The sequence below is a fragment of the Lucilia cuprina genome, chromosome 4 (assembly GCF_022045245.1).
Source record: "Lucilia cuprina isolate Lc7/37 chromosome 4, ASM2204524v1, whole genome shotgun sequence".
Classification (NCBI taxonomy): Eukaryota; Metazoa; Arthropoda; class Insecta; order Diptera; family Calliphoridae; genus Lucilia; species Lucilia cuprina.
In genome coordinates this window covers 96,313,578-96,339,547 of record NC_060952.1, presented here as the reverse complement: position 1 = coordinate 96,339,547, position 25,970 = coordinate 96,313,578, and the positions used below count along the sequence as shown (strand labels likewise).

At 29.4% G+C, this 25,970-nt stretch overlaps 2 protein-coding genes across 2 annotated transcripts in view; one reads left to right on the top strand and one right to left on the bottom strand.

Annotated features, from left to right (window-relative positions):
- Window positions 1-25,970, bottom strand: part of LOC111681818 (chromatin-remodeling ATPase INO80) — a 77,478-nt gene that overhangs the window by 17,018 nt on the left and 34,490 nt on the right. The window contains exons 11-14 of the mRNA XM_046948373.1: window positions 17,676-17,834; window positions 13,537-13,639; window positions 13,373-13,476; window positions 8,652-8,994 (exon numbers count right to left, since the gene is read on the bottom strand). Coding sequence (XP_046804329.1) covers window positions 8,652-8,994; window positions 13,373-13,476; window positions 13,537-13,639; window positions 17,676-17,834 — 709 coding nt within the window. The remainder of the gene's footprint in view (window positions 1-8,651; window positions 8,995-13,372; window positions 13,477-13,536; window positions 13,640-17,675; window positions 17,835-25,970) is intronic.
- On the top strand, window positions 22,711-25,688 carry LOC111681822 (putative serine protease K12H4.7). Its single transcript, XM_023443720.2, has 7 exons — window positions 22,711-22,941; window positions 24,108-24,289; window positions 24,351-24,586; window positions 24,648-24,879; window positions 24,936-25,102; window positions 25,164-25,454; window positions 25,522-25,688. Exons 1-7 carry the CDS (start codon window positions 22,729-22,731, stop codon window positions 25,629-25,631), a joined length of 1,431 nt encoding a protein of 476 aa, XP_023299488.2. The 5' UTR covers window positions 22,711-22,728; the 3' UTR covers window positions 25,632-25,688.

Below are 25,970 nucleotides of genomic sequence, written 5' to 3'. Positions count from 1 at the left end.
AATAAGTAAAACAGATTGCCAACGTTAAGCGAAAAAAAACACAGAGTTTTTAAAACAATTAAGTTTTTCAAAGGTAACACGACATCACCAGAATAGAACTAGAAATGAACTAGAACTGAATTAGAACTTAACTAGAATTCAACTAGAAAGGATTTAGAAGTAAACTAGAACAGAACTAGAACTAGAAGAGAACTAAAACAGAACTAGAACAGAACTAGAACTAGAAGAGAACTTAAACAGAACTAGAACAGAACTAGAACAGAACTAGAACAGAACTAGAACAGAACTAGAACAGAACTGGAACAGAAATAGAACAGAACTAGAACAAAACTAGAACAAAACTAAAACAGAACTAGAACAGAACTAGAACAGAACTAGAACAGAACTAGAACAGAACAGAACTAGAACAGAACTAGAACAGAACTAGAACTAGAACAGAACTAGAACAGAACTAGAACAGAACTAGAACAGAACTAGAACAGAACTAGAACAGAACTAGAACAGAACTAGAACAGAACTAGAACAGAACTAGAACAGAACTAGAACAGAACTAGAACAGAACTAGAACAGAACTAGAACAGAACTAGAACAGAACTAGAACAGAACTAGAACAGAACTAGAACAGAACTAGAACAGAACTAGAACAGAACTAGAACAGAACTAGAACAGAACTAGAACAGAACTAGAGCAGAACTAGAAAAGAACTAGATCAGAACACAACACAACAGAACGGAACTGAACTAGAACAGAACTAGAACAGAACTAGAACAGAACTAGAACAGAACTAGAACAGAACTAGAACAGAACTAGAACAGAACTAGAACAGAACGAGAACAGAACTAGAACAGAACTAGAACAGAACTAGAACAGAACTAGAACAGAATTAGAACAGAACTAGAACAGAACTAGAACAGAACTAGAACAGAACTAGAACAGAACTAGAACAGAACTAGAACAGAACTAGAACAGAACTAGAACAGAACTAGAACAGAACTAGAACAGAACTAGAACAGAACTAGAACAGAACTAGAGCAGAACTAGAAAAGAACTAGATCAGAACACAACACAACAGAACGGAACTGAACTAGAACAGAACTAGAACAGAACTAGAACAGAACTTGAACAGAACTAGAACAGAACTAGAACAGAACTAGTACAGTACTAGAAAAGAACTAGAACAGAACTAGAACAGAACTAGAACAGAACTAGAACAGAACTAGAACAGAACTAGAACAGAACTAGAACAGAACTAGAACAGAACTAGAACAGAACTAGAACAGAACTAGAACAGAACTAGAACAGAACTAGAACAGAACTAGAACAGAACAGAACTAAGACTGGACTGAAGTAGAACTAAAATGTATTTTTTCCCATAGTGCAGTTAAAACTCATAATAATCAACTTAAATTATATAAAAATAATTAAGCAAAACACACTTTATCTCTATGAAAATAAAATTTTGAAGAATAAATTGACCCATTTTTTGCATTTACAAGAAAAAGTGGAACAAAAAAATTTTACTTTTAATGTTAAACAAAAATGCATCCTTGGTCAATAATGAGAAGAAAAACTAAAAATAAAAAAAATTGATACCAAAATAAAATCCATGGAAAGTGTGGAAAAAAGCCAACACGTAGTCATAGACAACAAACAACAGTAACAGTTAACCAGTCAGACAGACACAGATAATGAATAAATGATTAAGACATGGACAGACAGACAAGATGGTTACAATGAGAAGAATGATATTTAACATGGTCAGGAATGCGCTTTTAGTTGGGAAAAATCATAGAAAAATATTTTATATTTTTTTTCTTTTTTCGTTAAGGAGTCTGGGTTTTCAAATTGATTTCAATTTAATTTAATTATAGTTTTACAGGCAGACGAGAAAAAAATCAACTTTCTTTTACTTTTAGTGAAATAAATATTGTTTTTCGTCTTTATTAAATTAACCCCTTTTTATGGTTGGTATAAAAGAAAGAAAATTATTAAAAATAATTTGGAAATAATTTACAGAAACATGAAAAGGTAAATATTTGCTTTATTTACTGGCTAAAGGTAAAGGACGACTGTGGAAAGAGCTATTGAACAATTAAGGAAAATATAATAAAAACGACAAAACCTAGATTTAAACTCGCAATCTGTAAACTGATGGACTAATATACAAACCAGTTGGGACAACTGTTAATACAACATGATATAAAATGAATCTTTGGAGTAAGAATTTCGATCTTGAAGAGAGAAATGAAAATATTAAATGATCTTTGTTGCTGCAACATTTTAAGTCCTAAACATAAACTACCAACTCAAACTAACTTGCCACCACCAAGCATATTGAAGGCGACTTGACTATAATATAATAGGAGGTTAAACCAAAGGGAAATTCATCAAAAATTCATAAGATTAACATAAGAAGCTAACAATATTCGTGGTTCACGCGATCTCCAAAAAATTGCATAAATTTATGTAAATCAACATAGAAATAAAAATAAAAAAATCCTCCAAAAAAATAAGAAAATATTTTATTTCTTTAATATTTATTCTAGTGGATTTCATGGTGTTTTGAGTTTTTTTTCATATTTATTTGTAGGTTGTCAGGTTTTATTGCTTGAGCTTCTTTTAGGTTATTATTTTTTTTTTTGTTTTAATAGATTTTGGTCTAAAATGTTAAAGCCATGGCGAGAAAGAGAGATTGTGTTTGATACTTATTTTTTTTGGGAAAATTGAAAAATTTGTCACACACTACATACAACAATAAACTGACTGCACCTCAAACAAATGAAAATATTGTGTTCTTTTTTTTCAAACAAAACAATGAAGTCATGAAATCAGAGATTAAAAATAAAATGCTAGAAAAAATTTTCAATTTATAAAATATCATAAAATGTTAAAAAAATATGAACAAGTTCAGGTCATAAAGGATAATGTGAACAAAACATTTTTCTTTTATAAAAATTTAAAAATATATGAAAATTTAGGTTTAAATCGATTTAATAGTTAATCCAACGATTAATTAAATTAAAGTTTAAATAAACCTTTTTTTATATATCAAATTGGAATCACGTTCATGGACTAAAAAACCTATAGTTATTGACGAAACTTAAGTTTAACTCAAAATTTTTAGCAAAACAGTTTAAATAAAAGATCTCAAGATTAAACCAAGATGATGTCAAATTATATAAATCATATTGGAGCTTAAATAAACTCAAGCTTATTAAAGATTAAATTAACGGCATTTTTGAAAAAAAAATAGTTTAAATAAACTCCAGATTATGGAACAAACAAAAGTTTAAATAAAACCCTAGATTACTGATAAAAGTAAAATTTAAATAAACACAAGATCATTGATCACACTGATGTTTAATTGAAATCAAAATTGTGGATTAAATACGAGTATAAACCAAACACTATTGATTTAATTAGAATTAATTATATTGACTAAACTAAAGTTAAATAAATCCAAATTTATTAAGCTATCTGGAGTTTAAATTCAACAGTAATGATCAAACCAAAGTTAAAACAAATCCAACAACAAACTATAGTTTAAGTAAAATCAGCAAAGTCGATTAAATTAAAGTAAACAGAAGTTAAATAAATCCAGAATTATTAATCCATCTGGAGTTTAACTAAAATCAAGAGTATAAATTAAACCACAATTTAAATAAGCCAAAGATTATTTATAAAATTGCACTTTAAATAAACTCAAGATTATTATATCACACTGCGGGGAAAATAAACCTACAATTGCTGTTTAAACTACAGTTTAAGTAAAACTTCAAGAGTATTGACAAAATCATAGTTAAAAAAACACAGATTATTTGAAAACATAAAACCACGATTCAGCTCAAACTAAAGTTTAAGTAAAACCAGTAAAATCAATAAAATTAAAGTAAACTAAAGTTAATTAAATTCAACATTATTAATTCATCTGGAGTTTAACTGAAAACAAGAGTATAGATTAAACCGCAAAGATTTTTTTTATCAAATTGCAGTTTAAATAAATATTATCACTTCAGATGATTAAATAAACCATTGATTTTTTATCAAATTAAAGTTTAGATAAACTCAAGATCAATATAAGCCCATGAACCACTATTACTACAGTTTAAGTAAAACCAGAAAAGTCAATTAAATTGAAGTAAGTAAGTTTAATAAATTCAAGATTATTGACTCATCATGAGTTTAACTAAATTTATGAGTATTGATCAAACCGAAGTTCTAATAAAATAAAGATTATTTAAAGAACCGAAGTTTAAATAAATTGAAGATATTTGAGTTTATTACGGTTCAATCTACTGTTTAAGTTAAATCAAGAAACCTAATCCAAAGTTTAAACAAATTAAACAATATTGATCAAATTGGAGTTGAAAGATTACAACGATTATTGATTAACTTAGAATTTAAATAAACTCCCAGATTATTGACCAAAGTATTTCACTGTTCTATAGATACTATAATGAAATGTGTTCCTGGATCATTCCCGATACCAGTTTATTTTCACACAGCACACGACTCTTATCACGAACACACCCATTTGTAGTCGATCGGCAAATGGACCACACAATACATTAACGAATGAGTATATGTATGGCAAAAGATCACTATGAAGATCTGTAACGTTCCCACTACTAACCACAGAGTATCATTACAAAACAACAGCAAAAAAAAACTACTCCTGTAAGTAGTTTAATTTTGATTAAAAATACTTCAAATCAATAAATGTTAAATGTATTTTTCTTTATTATTTCCTGAACAATTAGTCTCACATTATTTTGGCTAAAAATTTAAATTAGTTTAACAAATTGCAAATTGATTTAACTGATAGAAAAAACGTCAAAATTTGCATACAAGTCCAACATATTGTTCAGCAATTGTACAACTGCTACATAAACAAAAGCAATATAATCCTACCGACAAATCCACAACAACTCCCAAATGAAATGGGCAAAAAAAAAACCTCATTGAATTTGTATACCAAAACGCATTAAAAACAAAAGCCAGGCTAACATACGAAATGGCTACCAACAACAACAACAACAACTACTACTACCTACTTCTACTAGAAAGTTTTATTGTTGTCCATTAAAATGGATCAAAGTTTTATATCTTTCTTTAACATGGATCTCCTCAAGTTGTCAACATGTTTTGTTTTTTTCTCTCTCTCTCGCAAGCAATTCTGGTAATTGTTGTCATTAGAGTTTGTTTAAGCACTTGTAAGATATTTGTTTCTTATTTTTTTTTTTTTTTTTGAAAGATCATATACTCAAAAAAAACATACTTCAACAAATTGTCAACATTATTAAGAAATTGTAAGAAAAACATCTACAAAAAAAACTTTCCAATTATGTTGCTGTTTTTTTCCTCTGTGTCAGAATTGTGTTTTCAATTGGTTTTGGTGCAACTTCCAAGATTTATATCATTTGTTTATATATGACCACCTTTGTGTTTGTCCCCCCATATATGTATGTTTATTTATCCGTTTCTATATATATGATTGACCATATCTATTTGTTTGTTTACCTGTTGGTTAAGTATGTTAATTGTCATTGCTTTTTAAATAAGCGATTACAATTTACTCAAATGTAAGCGAAATGAAAAAAAAAAAACAATCGGCAAAAACATTTTTGCAATAATTTTTCCTACTATATCTATTTACTGTCTATTTTACTTCTTTAAGACTTAAAATGTTGCATCCCACAAGCTTTGTGGTTGGCAGATAGATGGGACCAACTATAATTATTAATATTAAATTCCCACCAAAATTAAAGCGAAGTACTTCTAAAAGAATAACATTTATCTGTACTTCAAAAGTAGCAATTAGTGAATTTTCTTAACTTCTGTGGAAGTGATGTTTTATGGCTTCCAAAGAAGAGAAAAAAAGGTTAATTTTGTATGCTGAATAAAATTTTTGTTTTTATTTTTGGGCTTCAGTTTATTTAATGTTAATATTATTGAAATCAAATTAGTTGTTTTCTATAATAATACAATTTCACTTACGAATAACTTTCGAAACAAGAGCATAAAAATTGCTTCTTGAGAATGACTTTAGTAGTAGTGAATTTGGAATTAAATAAAAAGAACATCCCTCCTATGACAAGACTGCTTTAAAATCATCAGTTCTTCAGGTATTTTTCAGTACTTCCATGTAGTAAATTTTACTTCTTTGGAAGTTCTTATTTTATAGAAATATTGTAAACTCTGCCACAGTTGTATTAAGTAGATATTTTTCTCTTGGAAAGAACATTCCCTTAGAGCAGAGTAAAAGCGAAATGTGTTCCTCTTTAGCGTTCGACAACTTAAACTAGTGACGATAAGAAAGCGGTGTAATGATGTAATTTCCAATTATTAACATTGTGATCTGCAGTTTCTTATCCTCTTTCGATCGATGTTATGTTTTAAGACTTGTTAATCCCACAAAAAGTTTCTGGAATCATCGTAGATGTAGCTAGGGCCAGTTCAACAGATTGATCGAGTAATTCCAAATTACTTGAGAGTAAAGCATGAACTTTGAGAGCTTCAAATTTTAATCTTAGAAGCAGAGTCATAGCCTTCTAAAATCTTCTATAGAAGGACCATGGATTAAGTGCACCAATAGTAATTCTAAACGCGTCCATTATTTGAATTGTGTGACTTTTTTGACTGGGAAGCAGACTCATAATCTTCTGAAATCTTCATTGGAAGGACCTTGGATTAAGTGCTCCAATAGTAATTCTAAACGCGTCCGTTATTTAAATTGTATGACTTTTTTGACTGGGAAGCAAACTCATAATCTTCTGTAGTCTTCTTTAGTAGGACCATGTATATAGTGCTCCAATTGTAATTCTAAACATGTCCATTATTTGAACTGTGTGACTTTTTTTTACTTGACATACTTCTGGATTCAAACACTATTGAATGGTTGATGTATCAGATCTTAAAAATATCAAAAGGTTTTATCGATAATGTTGCCGGAACGCTCCAAAATATGTGGACCACGATCAAAAGCTTTTCGCCGTACACACCAATTCTTTAGGGCGGTGGCAAGAGAGTAAAGCTGAAGATGTAAACAGTTGATATCCTTCCATAGACATAAGTGATCAGGTATTATTTTAAAATTAATATTTTAGACTTGTTATCCCAATAGCATTCCGATATATAGTTTTTATTTAAGCACTGACCAAGCTTTCGGCACCATTTCTAAAAAACACCGTTAAAAAGTGGTGCAAAGCTAAGTTGAGTCCTCAGAGGGGTCAACAATCCTTTACTTAGATTATAATTCAAAAAGATGTACAAATATTTTTCAAATTAATATAAAAGAAAACATTTTAAAGCTGTATTCGAGCTAAGGTTTATACTTAGTTCAGAGAGACTTATAGAAGTCAAAGCTTAAGTTTTTTTTACTGTTACAAAGTCTTATTAATTCCAGTTGGTCTTATTATTGACTTGCCCGTTTTCAGATATCGGCTTAGTGCTGCAACTGTATGCAAAAACTACAAAGTAGTTATTGACTGCTTATTGTACAATGAATATATACGTATTTAAATTAAAGTAATACATGTTCTTTTTATTTAGCTGCAATTGAGTAATCGGTATTTGAAATAAAACGGGAGATTTTTGTAGCTTTTTATTTTGTCAGCATGAATACACAAATACAAGTTGCAGTGTCAGTGATGTGGAAGAAGTGATAGGAAATTAAGAAGACCAGTTAGTTTGAAGATTTAATGCAATTCCAGGTTTAATAACGTAGAAGAAATATTTCGGAAACTATAAATTTCTCATAACTTTCAGTACACTTTTATGAAAATTATAGACTTTGCTAATTAGGTAAATTTCAAAAGAGTTTATGTTTGAAAATTTATTTAATTTTAATTGTTTAAAACTGGTGACAAAATCTTGTTTATTAGGTGGTAGATTTTCATAATGTTTCCCCTGAATAGGAACCTTAATTAATTTTTATTTGATGCAATAAATTTTCTCAAAACAAAAAGCACATTTGAAAGTGAATTTTAAGAAAAGACAAGAAAAACAATACACACAAGTGGGTATTATAACAAATAAAAACATAACCACACTTTTTTTATATCACCATTAAAAGCTACCATGAAATTTTAATTTCCACACATTGTGCTTTTTGGCCATCGGCCATTGTCGTTAGATTAAATATTTTATCAACACAAAATCAGTAAAATTAAATCGGAGTTTATTGGATAAACATTTCATGTAGAGCATTTTGTTTTGCTAAACAAAAGCTAACACGACGATAAACTAATTTATTTATGGTGAACATATATTTATTGAGAACAAAAACGGATTGTTAACTTGTGTATACATTTGGTCACCTCTTTAGATATGCCAAACGCATAAGCGATGTTGGGTTAAAATTTACAATACAATACACTGATGTTTTATGATGTACTACATTGATATAATGTGTAGTAATAAAAAAATTTGACAACTGTAGTAAAAACTTTTCTTTAGCTTTTTTCCTTTGTTTTTTTGTTTAAACACTTGACACACACACACACTCACTGTACACTTAACTCACTGTTGTTAAACTTTGTTTAACAAAAAACTCTCCAATAAAATTATTTAAATAGATCATTAAAGATCAACAAGAGTTAATAAAATAAAAGAATAATAATGAAAATAAAATAAAAATGTGTTTGACTTACTTGGTGATTCGTTGCCCTGTTGCATGGGACTTTCACAATCTACAATTAAAGCCTCATTTTCAGAATCTTCATTATGTTGTTGCTGCAGCGGCTGTTGTTGTAAAGTTTCACTATTATTTATATGTAAAGAGGTACTCGATGTTTCAGATGCCGCCACATCTATAGAATCATCATCTATAGCTGCTGTATTATTTGGTATTTCCAATTTTAAACGTTTAGCCAAGGGTGAAGTATTTGATAAATCATCACCACCAGCCAGCGTACTAGCAGAAAAGTTAGTTATGGCTGGAGGAGTGGCTGGTATGGTAATACCTCCTGTTGGTAATGTTGTAGTAGCTGCAGTCTGCAATAAATTAATTTAAAAAAAGGGTTATTAAAAACGGAAGTATTTTTTAATCTGAAATCAGTTTCAGTTTTTAGTTTCTTCATAAATAAAGATCCCCTTTTTCAAATAAATTTTTGTAGTTAAACTTGTTACAAAATTATTCAAGCTTGTTATTTTACATAAAAAACTACTTTTTTGTTAATAAGAATATTTATTTTAAATAAAACCCTCTGACATTTATTGCTTATTCATACAATTTTTACATTTGAGGTGTCATTGCAATTTTATTGCACTGTTTCCTTTAAGCAGAGATATATTCTAGTTCGAAAATTATCTTGGTTAGTTTTAACTTTCAGTGGCAATCTTTAGCTTTTAAACAGAACTAGAACATAACTAGAAGTGAACTAGACCTAACCTAAACTGAACACGAACTGAACTTGAACTGAACTAGAACTAAACAAGAACTAGAACTGAACTAGAACAGAACTAGAACAGAACTAGATAAGAACTAGAACAGAACTAGAACAGAACAAGAACAGAACTAGAACAGAACTAGAACTAGAACTAGAACAGAACTAGAACAGAACTAGAACAGAACTAGAACAGAACTAGAACTAGAACAGAACTAGAACTAGAACAGAACTAGAACAGAACTAGAACAGAACTAGAACAGAACTAGAACAGAACTAGAACAGAACTAGAACAGAACTAGAACAGAACTAGAACTGAACTAGAAGTGAACTAGACCTAACCTAGAACTGAAATAGAACTGAACTACAACTTAACTAGAACTGAACTGGAACTTAACTAGAACTGAACTAAAACTGAACTTAACTAGAACTGAACCAGAACTGAACTAGAACTAAAATTTAATTAGAACTGAACTAGAACTGAGATAGAACTGAACTAGAACTAAACTAAAACTGAACTGAACTAGAATTGAACTAGAACTGCCAGTGTGAGACTTAAACTGAGCTAAAATTAAAATGAAACCTAAGTTTTCCTATTAAATCGAATATTAACTAAAATATCAAAAACTCCCCACAAAAGTTTAATTTTCTCAATATCGAAATTCTTCAAAAAATCAAAAATTTTACAAGAATCACTATATGAGAAAAATAATTTTTTGACAAAATCAACAAACGGTGTAATGCAAATTATAACTTTATAATTTTAGTTCCCCTCCAATTGAAATTTGTAACAATGTAAATTGAAAATTATTTTTCTACGACACAATAAAAATAACAAGAAAACTAAAATGCGACTGCGGAAAAAACGAAACCTTTAAGAATACAAAAAGACTGCCACACAATGTTGCCAGCAATTTGGAAATGTTTATGCACAAAAGCAGACAACTGGTGCAGCGTTAATAGTGCAACTAGCACAACAACAACTAAAATAAAGTGCATTAAATTGTAAACCAAGTTTAGCGAACACACACTCAATAATAGAACGAGAGAAAAAATAACGTAGAAGGTAAAAATTGGTGCACGTAATGTTAAGGAGCGCCCTGCTTTTTTCTTCTTAGCCATGCTACTTATTTAATGATTTTTTCTACTGCTAACTGCAACATTTTGCTGCTTTTGCTATCCATGTCTTTTAAGCCTAAAGTTGTCAATTGATGAAAAGTATACAACGATGTTGCTACGATGGTGACGAATGCCGTAGACAAATTATTGTAGTTAAGTTTTGCTTAAATCAAATATGAAATACGGCGTGGTAACTGTAGAAAATTATTAATTTAATTTAAAGAGTTCTTTTCTACAGCTACTTACTGCTGCTACTTTTCTTTCTATTCATTTATTCATTCATTAGTTGTGCTGAGATTAAGTGGTTGCATTTACATGAGCTACTGGTGCAGATAATTTTTATTTAAAGTGAAATGACGATACGATGAGATCGTATTATGATTTGCAAAACAATAATAACGATAACAACGTTATATCAAAACAACTTGAGAAAAAAGGTTATTCACCAGTTCTGACAATTGACAAGCAGAACAGCAAGAACTCTTGCTGATAGTTGCCAGCAGCAGGTTACGAGTGTGGGTGGGGTGCTATTTGGTTTACTTTAAAGGTGGGAAAGTATTATTTAAAGATAAAAAAGTAATTATTTTAAAGTCGTGCTATTAGAGTCATAAATTAATCAATTAAACATTTAAACTCTAGAATTAGAACAGACTTAGAATGGAACTAAAACAGAATTAGGACAGAACTAGAATAGAACTAGAATATAACTAGAATAGAACTAGAATAGAACTAGAACAGAACTAGAACAGAACTAGAACAGAACTAGAACAGAACTAGAACAGAACTAGAACAGAACTAGAACAGAACTAGAACAGAACTAGAACAGAACTAGAACAGAACTAGAACAGAACTAGAACATAACTAGAACTAGAACAGAACTAGAACAGAACTAGAACAGAACTAGAACAGAACTAGAACAGAACTAGAACGGAACTAGAACAAAAGAAAGGTATGTTTTAGATCTCAAGGATATAGATATTGTATCCTTATTATCTATTTATTTCATTGAACTTCGGTTCATAATAAAGACCACTTTTGGCCAAACTTGTCATGGTCATGGTGATTAACAAAAGTAACAACAACAATAAACAACCTGATGCTACTCATGCCACGCTAACGTAATATGCTTTGGAAAGCAATTGTGGTGTAAGTACTTTACTTCTAAATAGCTCCAAATAAAAAGAGAAAAAACTACTAAAGTAAAGTGCCATGGAAATAATAACAAAAAGCAATTGCTGCAAGTGAAGTTTTGAAGTGCGTTTGGTTAGTTATGATTGTTATTGTGTGGCATTAAAACCAAAATGTCTCTGACCATCATAAGCCTCTATATACCTCGTAGTCATCATTCAAGTTAAAAGTTTTGAACTTGAAGGCAACATAAATGGAAACGTTTTAACACATTTTTTTGTTATTCATTCATTTGACCAGTCGCTCGCTAACTCACTCACTCACTCGATCATTCATTCATTTCCCTTTTTATATAAAAACAAATCAGTTAAGTTCTTGGAGGTTTGGAAAAAAAGGTCTGGGTCTTGGTTACTTTTTTATTTTGTTGTTTTTACATCTTTTGCATTTGAAGTTGATGTTTTCATATATATTTGTCTTGCTTTTTGTTGATTTTGTGATCGGTTGTAGTTTTTGTTTTATTTCAGTTTTTTTTTTCTTTCCTTCTATTTTTGGTTTCGCTAAATGATTTTTGTTCGTTCAATGGAACAGTGATTATGATTAATGGTGTTTTATGCGTCTTTATGTCTCTTGTCTATAGAATAAAGAAAAACGAAGAAAGAACTGAGGATAAAAAGAAACTAAAACAAAGTTCTTTTTACTCCAGAAGAAACAGAAAACAATCTATATTGTTGTTTCAAGAAAAGGAAATTCATTCCTTTTTTATTTATATGTTGTTTTTTGGTAGTTTTTTTTTTTTTGTATATTTTTAAAAAGTCTGTTTTACAGTTGGCTTAATCATAATATTGTACTACCAACCCAACCACATTATATTGACTTGTAAGTTTTTGTTGGTGGTTTCTGTTAAATTTTATATGTGGCACGCAACAAAATTAATAAAAAATTGTTTTTAAAAAAACCTAAGAAATATTTGTAACAATGAACTTTTTTCTCTCTACTTGATCTTGGTTGGTTTTATAAATTACGTAGCAAATGTTCCATTGCACTTTAATTTTAGCTTAAAATTAACATAGAAGTGTCATCGGAAATGACTCGAATTTTTTTTTTAATTATTTAATGATGAAACAAATTGTTCTTTTAAATTTTAATTTATACATCAAAAGGTAATAAGAGTTTTATATGACGACATTTTTTTGAAAAGAACAATTTCCTGAATTTTTACTGACCAACGAAATAACAATTACAACTTCCAAGAAAATAAAAAGAGCTGCGATCGACAAGCAAAACATAGTGGTGATCTTTGATTTTCTTTGTTATGGTTTAGTTGCAGTTGAGATCTAGTTCAGTTTTAGTTCAGTTCTAGTTCAGATCTAGTTCAGTTCTAGTTCAGTTCTAGTTCAGTTCTAGTTCAGATCTAGTTCAGTTCTAGTTCAGTTCTAGTTCAGTTCTAATTCAGTTCTAGTTCAGTTCTAGTTCAGTTCTAGTTCAGTTCTAGTTCAGTTCTAGTTCAGTTCTAGTTCAGTTCTAGTTCAGTTCTAGTTCAGTTGTAGTTCAGTTCTAGTTTAGTTCTAGTTTAGTTCTAGTTCAGTTCTAGTTCAATTCTAGTTCAATTCTAGTTCAGTTCCAGTTCATTTCTAGTGCAGTTCTAGTTCAGTTCCAGTTCATTTCTAGTTCAGTTCTAGTTCTATTCTAAAGTTATTTATAAATAAATTTCTACAAATTTCCTTCTTATTTCAACTTACCTTATTAGGTTGACGTTTCTTTTTCTCAGCAATTGTTGGCTGCTGATCTTTCGAACTGGTAGAAGCCGAAACATCTAAAGAGTTATTTTCAACTTTTTGGCGATCTGTAAAATACAATTTCAAATAAAAGATTTATCTTTAAGAAAAATGTTTCTAAAACTTACATTTTGTTTCAATTTCCTCATCATCCAATAGCAATGAAACTACTTCCTTGGGTTTAAGAGTATCGGGTTTGAAATTACCGCCACTAATAACCATGCGTTGAATCTGAAATAAACATAAATTTCATAATTTTTAAATACAAAATTAACAAAAAGGCGCCAAATTATAACACTCGAAGAATAAAGAGCGCAACTTAGGAGGAAACAAGAGGAAGTATTTAAAAGTAATATTATATTATAATATAAAAAAAATATTAAAAAGAGTTTTAAGAGTGATGTAGATGATGATTATCATTTAATATGCACACACTCAAAAAAATATTAAACTAAATACTTAAAAGAATAAATTAAAAATACCCCTTTTTTGAGAAACCGACAGAGGGACAGACAGACAACCTTAATCAATATTTTAAACCCTTATTTCGTGGTATTAAATGAAAAATACATAAAATGTTTTTGTGTCTCAAACAGAACACAGAAATGATCATCACGTGCATAAACTTGAAAATTAAAAGACACAAGACATGATCATCCCGGTATGAGTATTAAAGTGGTGGCATTTTACTGTTTTCTTATACGAACTTCTAAGTAAAGAGATACTTTAACGTAAAAACAAAGAGTAAAGATAGTGAGCGGGGTATAGTGTAACGTGCAAGTAGAAATAGTTGGATTTTTTAAAAAAGTAGTTACACCCCAAAAGAGGAAAGAGGAAGGCGTAACAGATATGTCGCCTACCACCACAGAACAACAAACAAACGAACTTGCACTAAAAAAAAACACAACTAAAACAACAACAACTACTACAAGAAGTAGAAAAAAAGAACTGTATAATTAGTTTCCGGTAAACGAATAAACACTCGTACTGCAAATAGAATCTATAAGACTGACGACGAACGGACAGACAGACATTAAAAACAACAACAACTAAAACATCTAAAGTGATCATGTTTCTTATTAAAAATTCAACATTTTACAACAATAAAAACATTATAAATAAAAACTATATATATAAAATAAAACAATGAATGACTGAACAAACGAACGAATGAATGAAAGAAACTCTTGAATGAATATCATTTTCGTAAACAGAAGAAGAAAAAAATCAACTTCAAGTAAAAAATTACGACGACAACAACACGATTCATTGACAGAATCTAAAAGATAAAGAAAAAAAATAATAATGAAAATAGTGCAAACTTAATGCAAGGCTGGTAATTATTTCACATAACGATGAAGGGGGTTCAACTGCTATGCCCTTTGGAATAAGTTCTACTTGTATGAAGAACTCGTCGGGCAGGTAGATGTGCTTCAGACTATAGAATCCAGAATATTATCAAGAAAGTCTCTAGACTACAGTCAATATAGTCTCTAGAGTATATTCCTATAGTTTCTATATTACAATCAATATAGTCTTTAGACTATATTTTTATAATCCCTTAATTACAGTCGATATATTTTCTATAGTCTCCAAACAATTGGCGATATAGTCTTCAGACCATAACTGATATAGTTTCAAGACTATTTTCTATATATTCCCTAGATTATAATCGATATACTACAATCGATTTTATCTCTAGACTTTTCTCAATGTATGAGAACTTTGCGGGCAGTCAGACCTTCTCAGGATACAGTCAACGCAGAATCTAAAATATATTAAAAAAAATATTTTGTCCATAGTCGATATAGTCTTGAGAGTATATTCTTACAGTTCGCAAAGTCAATTTAGTATCTAAACTATATTTCCTTTATTACAACTATTTCTTCTCTATAGTATCCAAACTAGTATATATTCAAGAAAATCTAAAGACTGTTGTCCACATAGTCTCTAGAGTTTATTCCCACCAATCGATATAGATCTTTTACTATAGTCGATATTATGTCTAGACTTTTTTCGATATTTTCCTATTCTATAGTCAATATTGTATCTATATTATATTCGATATAGATACTTTATTTTAAGTATACGGTAAAATCTCCAGAATATAATCGATATAGTTTCTATATTGTCTCTAGATTATAATCAAAATATTTTCTATTCTATAGTCAATATAATCTCACGACTTTAGTCGATATAGTCTCTAGAATGTTATTAATATACCCTTGTATTCATGAAGATCGCCATCAATAACTTGATTAAGCATGTATGAATACGGGGAACTAGGGTTCTATAGTTAAAACGAAAGATCGACTTTTCCCATTTAGGTAAAAGTCGACTTTTTACATTTAGAATCTAAATGTAAAAAGTCGACTTTTACCTAAATGTCGACTTTTATCGACTTTTATCTAAATTTTAGATAAAAGTCGACTTTTCGATTTTTTAACTTTATGCATTTTATGCAAATTCGATTTTTCGACTTTTTTCAGTTAGTAAAAAGTCGACATTTAGTATTTTGTAAATAGTCGACTTTTCGATTTTCCAACTTGTCGACGATTTTCGACCTTTTTCGATTTTCAAGTATTTTCGACTGTTTCGCTATTTTTGTCTTTTTTCGACTTTTTCCGAGTTATAAACTATTTTTGACTTTTTTCCGACTTTGTGACTATTTTTGATTTTTTTCGACTTTTTTCGATTTTCAAGTATTTTCGACTGTTTAACTATTTTTGTCTTTTTTCGACTATTTTAGACTTTTCGACTTTTTAACTATTTTTGACTCTTTTCCAACTTTTTGACTATTTTCGACTTTTTGACTATTTTTAATTTTTTTTGACTATTCGACTATTTTTGGCTTTTTCCGACTATATTCGACTTTTTCCGACTTTTCGACTTTTAAACTACTTTAGACTTTCCGACTTTTATTTCCAACTTCGACTTATTTCACAGACGATAGTTGAGTTATCGACTTTTTTGGAACAAACTATAGTCTATAATGTATCTCAACTTTAGGCTATATAGTACCCAAAATTAATCGATATAGTCTACAGAAGATGTAGACTTAAAGCTGGATGTCCACACAACGCGTTCTACGCTTTCTCGCATTCTATGCGTATGTCAAAAAATTAGAATTAATGTATTTATATGTTGAAAGTTAAAAGCAAAAAAGTAGATCTAATTTCTACTTTTATAAGCGTCACAAGCGGCGCACGAACATATCAGCTGATTTTGACATTTTATATTCTTTATTTTATGCGTATTTATCAATTTGAATAAAATAAAATTAGTTTAATGATAAAAAAATATGTAGAAAAACCCGAAGTTTTTTTAATAAAAAAAATACGCATAAAAAGCGTGGCATGTAACTTGAAGCGTAGAACGCGAAGTAGGTATAAAAAGTGCGTAATGCTTCGACGCGAAGTGGACCTCCGGCTTAAGACTATATTGACAAAAAAAAAAAAAAAAAAAAACAAAAAATAACTTCAGCATTTAATCCTCCAAAAATGCTTTAATGAAAATCTGTGCTCACATTAGTTCTTCATTAAATATCAATATGATCAAATCAGAAAAATGGCAAATAATCGTGATCACTTATGACTTTTATCTGAAATCGAATTCTATATGACGAATTTAAGCTTCAATAACGAAAACTTGTGATCACTTCCGAAATATTTAAATGTGTACCATCTGCAACCTCACAAACACTTCTTTAGTCATGATTAAAAGACACAAATTTAAAACCATTATCATTATATGTTAATTTTTAACTCCATTACATTAAACCTAAATCTCTTTACACGTCCATCAAACCATTCATCCAACTTCAACTCTTTTATACAAATTCTGTAAGAACCCCTTCCTCTCCCCTAAAGCACGTGCCCAATATGCGGGTCCCTTTTTTTCCGTTTCTACGCTTCAGACAAGTGTTATATTATTGTAGCTGATAATAATGATCTGTTTTCTTTCGTTACTCGTTTCTTTTCCATACTTTAATTTCATATTGTTTTAATCGGACGAGAATTGTCTTGTTGTTTTTGTGCAACAGCAACATTGTGGTTTCCTTTCCATAATGTTCAAATGATGTTGACAACAACTATTCTATTGTCACCAACATTAAGAATGATGGTGCTGACGATCGTCATCAACATTATTTGACATAAAACCACAATTATATTTACAAAAGTTAAATAAATGATAAAATCCATATAAGAATAAAAAAGAGCAAAAGTTTTTTATATAGTTTTTGTTGTTTATTTTTTGTTTTACTTACCTCACTTTTTTCTCGTGCTCTTTGCAGAATGCGTTCTTCTATAGTTCCTTTGCAGATCAAACGATATACAGTGACTTGTTTTGTTTGACCCAAACGATGAGCACGATCCATAGCCTGTTGATCGACGGTGGGATTCCAATCGGAATCATAGAAAATTACCTGAAATTATATAAAAATAGAAAAAAAGGAATTAACTATAAGTAGTGATCATACTTGTCTTTTTTCAATGTATGAGAACTTTGCGGGTAGTTAGATCTTCTCAGGCTACAGTCAACGCAGAATCTAATATGTATTAAAGAAAGTCTTTTGTCCATAGTCGATATAGTCCTTAGAGTATATTTCTACAGTTCCTAAAGTCGATTTAGTAGTTTAGATACTTAATCGACTTTAGGAACTGTAGAAATATACTCTAAGGACTATATCGACTATGGACAAAAGACTTTATTTAATACATATTTCCTTTACTACAACGATATTTTCTCTATAGTATCAAAACTATTGTCGATATAGTCTCCAGACTATAATTGATATAGAGTCTTGGCTATAGTCTATATAGTTTTTTTGAATATAATCGAAACAGTCCCTATACTGCAGTCGATATTATCTCTAGGCTTTTTTTCGATGTATGAGGACTTTGCCGGCAGTTAGACCTTCCCCAGATTACAGTCAACATTGATTCTAATATATATTTAGAGTATATTCCCACTAATCGATATAGTTCTATTACTTACTACAGTCGATATACTTTAGTCAATATTGTATCTATACTTTAGCTCACTTTTTTCTCATGGAGGATCATATGTTTTTAAATAAGAAACAAAAATATATATATGAAAGATTGTTCGTGATCGTTCTCTTAATTTGAGAAAAAATCTTAAGTTTTATAAGATTCAAATCAAATTTAGATCAGAAATTTCTGTAAATTCAGACTAATTTTTAATGAATAAACGGAAGTTTAACTAATCCTTTTATTAATTAGATTTTTTCTAAATTAACTATTCAAACCTTATTCATGATCGTAAATTTTAAGACGCCTCTAAAAACAAAATACTTTTGTAATTCAAAAAAAATATCAAAGGATTAGATTACCACTTCCGAACTGTTTTAAGATTCCTATTAAACTATTATCAAAATATTTGAAAAAAAGAATAAAACCGGAAACGGTTTTGATCTAAGAACATAAACTCGAGAAACCCCAAACACGTGTTCAAATCAAAAGAATATCAAAACAAAAATTTAATATTACTCATATGCTAATCAAGCTAATTTTGAAAAACCTTTAAAAGAAAAATACTACCGAAAAACAAATTTAAATAATTTATAGTCCTACTTCAGACATTAGACAACTACAGACAATATAATGAAAAACCTCAACAAGCATTTCCTAATAAATAAAAACCAAAAAAAAAACAACCCTTTTTTCGTTACAACTAAAATTTTATTTTCAATTGTATTTGCACGTGATGAAACACTTGCCGGCATTTAAAGAAAATCTCTTTTCAAAAATAAAGGGATCTTTTTGAAAAGAAGTATAATGATAATTTTGAAGTGTTTAAACATGATAATCTGGAATAAGAGGGCAATTTAAGTAGGCGTCAAAATGTTCATAACAATTGATTAAACGAATATGTTTGGAATTTTAAACAGTTCTTTTTTTCCCCAGTTGCTTTTCAATTATAAAATTATGAACATTGTTTGGGGTTTTTGTGTAACGAGGACACTTATTTATAAAAAAAATAATAATAAAACAAGAGGTAGTACTGAATAAGTAAATATATCCGGTTTAGGATTAGTCTTTTCTTGTTGTTTGTAAAAATCTGGGTGAATTTTGAAAAGGGGGAAACGAAAACTGCATTTTGTAGATGCATTAACAAGTAGGTGGGCGTTTGAAGATTAAATTAATATAAATCTACAAATTTTACATTAATAATTTAGTTTAATAAGAAATCAAAATCTTCACAATTTGTAAAAATTATTACATAAAGTGATCCCTACAAACATTTAGAAGATATCTTCCATAGAAGATAAAAATGTGTAATTCTTTGAAAAAGTATGTTTAAACTTTGAAACAAGTTAGTTATTTAGTTAGTTCGAAAGGAGGATGTACATATATACATCAGAACCGATGAAATACACCTAGGCCTCTTTTGGGCCTGTTGTGCGCTCCTTAACCAGTCTCTGATGGGAATTGAAACCACCACCTTCGGTCTACCAGACTAGAACACTAACCAGTAACCTACCGGCGGCCACACCTTTGAAACAAAGTTTGCAATTAAAAATTGGTTAATATGATCTTGTGTTTTCAGATATGTACATATGAATGTCCCTAAAATTCAAGAATATAACAAGTTAGGTGATCTGAAGCGTATTATGATCTAAATATTCGAACTTAAAATGTATTTCTAAATGTTTTAATAAATTGTACAATTCATCTTCAAATTGTTGTTATTTTTTTCATCATAAAGATATATTTTATTTATCTTCCAGAAGATTATTTGAAGATATCTCCTTTTTTCTATAAAACTTATTATCTAGCAATTTTACTTTTTTATCTTCTAGAAGAACTGTATCTTGCTCAATAGGAATATGATTATTGCCGCAACAATATTTTTCTTCTAAGCAATACGAATTTGTATCATTTTCGTATCCCCTTGCTATGGTCGATACATCGTTTTTATTGCAGTAAACAAAAATCTATATAGCTCAAGACAATAGCCGATATATTCTCAAATTTTTAATAAATTCTCAAAGCTCTCGATATATTGTTAAGTTCTGGATATATTCTAAAGTTCCCCATATATTATCAAGTTCGTGGGCTATTTTTGATATAGCCTTTTTATTTTTTACTTATGTTCATTTTTTATTTTTATATTTTGTATCGAAACTATTCAGTTTGGGGCGAGAAATTTTCCTTTAAATACCCGTCCCACGTGAAATCGCGCTTGCTTCTGACTATAACAGCTATAGTCTCTGGAATGTAGTCAATGAATTTTTAAAATTATAGTCGATATAGGCTTATACTATAGTCAATAGAGACCTTAAACTATAGTCGATGTACTCCTTAGAACGGAGTCGATATATTCTCTAGAATATGGTCGATATGGATATAGACTATATAGTCTCTAGACTGTAATCAGTAAAATCTATAAGACAAGGACTTTGTTATTACTCACATAGAAGACACTATAGAAAATCTGTCAACATACGTGGACAAAAAGGAAATTTCAATGGTATCTCTTGTAAAGGATCCATCATCTTTGAAGCTAAAACACTTCTCATTCACCCGACATACTCATAAAAAACAGGTCTGACAAGACCCATATACCACTACATTAATGCCGTATCATATACATTTAACACCAACTCATTTCCAACGCTTAGTTCACACAATCGAAAAGTCGAAGTCGACTATTTTGTTCCAAAAAAAGTTGATAACTTGACTATCGTCTGTGAAAAAAGTCGAAAAGAGACAGTCGGAAAAAGTCAAAAATCGTCGACAAGTCTTAAATAGTCGAAAAGTCGAAAAAAAATCGAAAAATAGTCAAAAAGTCGAAAATAGTCGAATATATTCAAAAATTCGGAAAAAATCGAAAATAGTCGAAAAAAGTCAAAAAGTCGACTATTTACGAAATACTAAAAGTCGATAAGTCTAAAAGTCGACTTTTAACTAACTAAAAAACTCGAAAAATTGACTTTGCATAAAATGCAAAAAGTTGAAAAATCGACTTTTAACTAAATGCAAAACGTCGAAAAGTCGACTTTTACCTAAATGCAAAAAGTCATTTCTTTAGTTCGAATCTATGTTAAATCATTCCAAGAAAAGTCTGAGGAGTGAAGCATCATAACCCGTTTAAAGTCCCGGCGGATAAGAGTTCCGGGCTTGCATTACACTAAGATGAGAATCGCTTATCAAGGAAACATGGAGGAAGTAATCTAAAGATCTACTGGGAATAAGGATAAAGAGGAAATTTAACCCTTCCCAAATACATGAGCTTGGTCCGCGTCTGGCCTACAGCCTTTAATTGTATATTATCCCGCGCATAGTCGATGTAATCATTAGGCAATAGTTTATAAAATTTAGTCGACATAAATAGTCGCCACAATATTTATAGTCCATATAGACTTTAGATAAAGATCAAAGTTGTTTCTAAACTATACAGTCATCGTAATCCAATAAACTGTAAATATGTTTCCCTAGTTCCTATAAAATGGGTGAGCAGTACGAAGGACCTTAAATTTTTCTATATATTTTAATAGATCTTTGAAATTTCAAATTTTTAAAATGGCATTGCATATCGGAAAGGTTCTTGAACTGTCCATCTTCATATATAAAGCCAAATTTTACATATGTATATATTTTTTTTTTTTTTTTGGAAATTCCTGTAGATTTCTCTTATTTAAATAAGTTGCTAATTTTATGGTTAAAATCTAAACTTTTGCTCTAGTTATTTATAAATTAAACAAACAAAATAATAAAATTTCCAAATTTGTTTCTAACAAAAATAACGTGTTTTGAATTTCAAATAGCAAAAAAACATCAAAAATTTCATTAAAAATTTTAATCTTAAAAATTTCAAACATTTCTAAACTACTTATTTTTAAAAAAAAAGTTAATATATGTTGTTAACTATTTTATAAATTAAGTTTAACAAGCAATTAAATAAGTGCGAAACTTTTAACAAGTATTCTATAATAGATAATTATATTACTAGTAAAAGTTTGAGTAGTTTATTTAACACATATCTATGGAGGTTTAGGTCAAATAACAGCATGAAGTACTACAACTTTTGAAAATGCCAGCAGAGGCGCACTACCCAGAAAGGGTAAACTAGAACTGAGTATAAAAAATAACATAAAATTGAAAATAAAACCCTTGGGTTGCTATTAAATTTACTTTTCGTTAAACTACGCCCTTTTACTTTTAAAATGGTTAAGAGATAAAGTTTTCTATGATTTCCAATGTATAGAGCTGTTATTATATATATAAAGCCTTTAAAATTTCCTTACATTAACCCCTAAATCAAATTGTAGTTTTGTGCAAAGTTGTTAAAAAATGTTTAAATTTATTTTAATTAAATTAGTGGTTTCAATTTTACTATTTACATCTTTAAATGTTGTTTGTGGCGATCATGTTTTCTTGAGAGCTTTTAGAAATTTGCATCGTGATCCCGGTCCACGAGGTTCTACTCGTGCTCATGTGGAAACCAAATGGATAGAACAAAAATTGGATCATTTTAATGAGAATGATAATAGAACGTGGCAAATGGTAACAATGAAATATGGTTCGAAGGACCATTTTAATAAAAAATGTTTTTGGAGTTAAAAAAAATTAAAGTTTTAAACTAAAAACTTATAAAACTAAATCACGATATCATGGTTCGAAGGACCATGATTTAAAAAAAATTTCGAATTTAAAAAAAAAAATAGAATTTAAAAGAAAAAATAAATTTTTAAACTAAAAACTTATAAAACTAAACCACGATATCATGGTTCGAAGGAGCATGTTTCTTAGAAAGTAATTATAGTGAAACTTTAAAGAAAAACTGTGGTTCGAAGGACCAGTCAAATACAGTAATAAATATACTAATAATATAAATTAAACGAATATTTTAAACTAAACGGTTAAAGAAATATTACGATTCGAAGGACCCATTATTTAAAAATTATTGAAAAATACGAAGCATCACGATTCGAAGGACTTATTGTTTCAAAAAAAAAATTAACAAAAAATAAATATTGTGAAGAAAACTTTTGAATTAAAAATTAAAATTTAAAAAAAAAATAATAACTAAAGTATCAAAATGGTTCGAAGGACCATTTTTCTTCATAGTTTTGAATGGAACATATTCCACAAATTAATATTTCTATGAAAATGAGAAATGATTTTGAGTTAACAAAAAATTAATTAAAATAAATTAACTGGTTATAATTAACTTAATTTCAAAATCGTGGCTCGAATGACCAAATTTTTCAAAATACAATTAAATTGAAATTAAAACCAATTTAATTTCTTAAAGTGAAATCCAATAGATTAAAAGAAATAATAAAACTTAAAGAAATAAACAATATAACAAAACTCAATAAAGTATAAAATCAAAGTTCGAAGGACCATTTTTCTTAAATTTTAATTAGACAACTATTTAAGGGAATTCTCCAGATTTTCGGAATTTTTGTACAAAAAGCGAATTTTTACAGGAAATTATATGACAGATTTTCTTTAATTAATTAAACCACTTTTACCTTTTTTAAGAGAAATCAGGAAGATACAAATAAATAAAAAATCTTAATAGCAAAAATTTAAAATGAATTCAGAAACTTTTAAAATCAAGACTCGAAGAACCACTTTTTCTAAAAACAACCATGATAGCAAGAATCGTTCAAAAGTTTCAAATTTATAGAGATATAAAAAAACCAATATTAATATTATTTCAGCGTTATATGGCCAATGATGAATTCTATCAAGAAGGTGGCCCCTTATTTATACACGTTGGTGGAGAATGGACTATATCACCGGGTTCCATTAGTAGTGGTCATATGTATGATATGGCTAAAGAAAATAATGCCTATTTATTCTATACAGAACATCGTTATTATGGTAAAAGTAGACCCGTAAGGTAATGCACTTTTGCCAAAGAAAATCTTTTCATATTCTATTAAAAACAATCTCTACTTCAGTGATCTATCTAATGAGAACATGAAATATTTGCATGTTCGTCAGGCTTTGGCCGATTTGGCTCATTTTATACGGACCATGAAAACCACCATACCGGGCATGGAAAATTCTAAAGTCATATTAAGTGGTGGCTCATATTCGGCTACCATGGTGACATGGTTTAAGAAATTATATCCTGATTTGGCTACAGGATGTTGGGCCTCATCGGCACCTCTGTTTGCCAAGGTAGATTTTGTGGGTGAGTATAGGAATAACAAAATTATTTAACATTATTTATTGAAGTCCATGTCTAATTACAGAATATAAAGAAGTTACTGGTGAGTCCATACGTTTAGTGGGCGGTGATTCCTGTTACAATCGTATATTAAATGCTATACAACAACTGGAGAAAATGTTAACCGAAAATAGATCGGCCGATTTGAGGAGTTCTTTAAATATCTGCGACAGCTTTGATGATAGCAATGAATTAGATGTTTGGGTATTATTTTCCACTATTTCGGATATATTTGCGGGTATAGTGCAAAATCATCAGTAAGTCAAAAGTAAATTTAAATCAAAATATCAAATCACTTTCTAAACTTTCTTAGTGGCAATACCATACAAAATGCCTGCAATAAAATCATGGAAGGCGAAGATGACTTAAAAGGTTTTACCAATTTTATGTTGCGTTATTTTGATAATAAAAATTGTACCGATATTACCTATAAAACCTCGGTGGAAGATATTAAATATACCAAGTTTGGCAATGGCATGAGTAAGAATTTAATGTAAATAATTTTAAATTAAAGAAAAAATTTTAATTAAATTCTCTTTAGTACGTCAATGGTTTTATCAAACCTGCAATGAATATGGTTGGTATCAGACCTCTGCCTCTATGCAACAACCGTTTGGTACCAAATTCCCTGCTAAATTATATACAACTCTGTGTCAAGATGCTTATGGCGAAGAATTTACGGAGGAATATATAGAAAATCAAGTTAAAAAAACGAATGAATTTTTTGGAGGTCTACAACTTGAAGTTGAAAATGTCTATATGACTCATGGTCAATTGGATCCTTGGCGGGCAATGGGTATTCAAGAAGAGGGCAAAGCTACCATTATACCTAGTAAGTTTTAAAAATTTTAAAAGTATATTTTGTACAGATTACTGATCAGTATATATATTTTTTCCAGTGCGTGCTCATTGCAAAGATTTTGGTTCCATTACGGACAAGGATAATGAAGAGCTGAAAGCTTCGAAAATAAAACTTAAGGAATTAGTTAAAGAGTGGCTAAAGGAATAAAGAAATTAAAAAGGAAATTAATTTTTTAAAATTTTCATAAAATAAAACAAATATTAAGCAAAAACAAGATTTTTACATGATTATTTAGGAAAAAAATTAGGCGGACTAGCAGCAAGAGGCGTGGCACCTGCCACATAAATTAAATAAAAAATTCGTTTATCTTTGAAACTATTACAGATAAAACTTTTTTTTGAATAATAAAATGGCGGACTACCAATGAGGAGAGCAGTAGCTCCAGATGAATTAAATACATTGAAAAATTGTTTATCTGGAAAACCAATATAACTAAATTCTTCAAATTCTGCACAAAGAACTTTAATATTTATCTGAACATTTTGA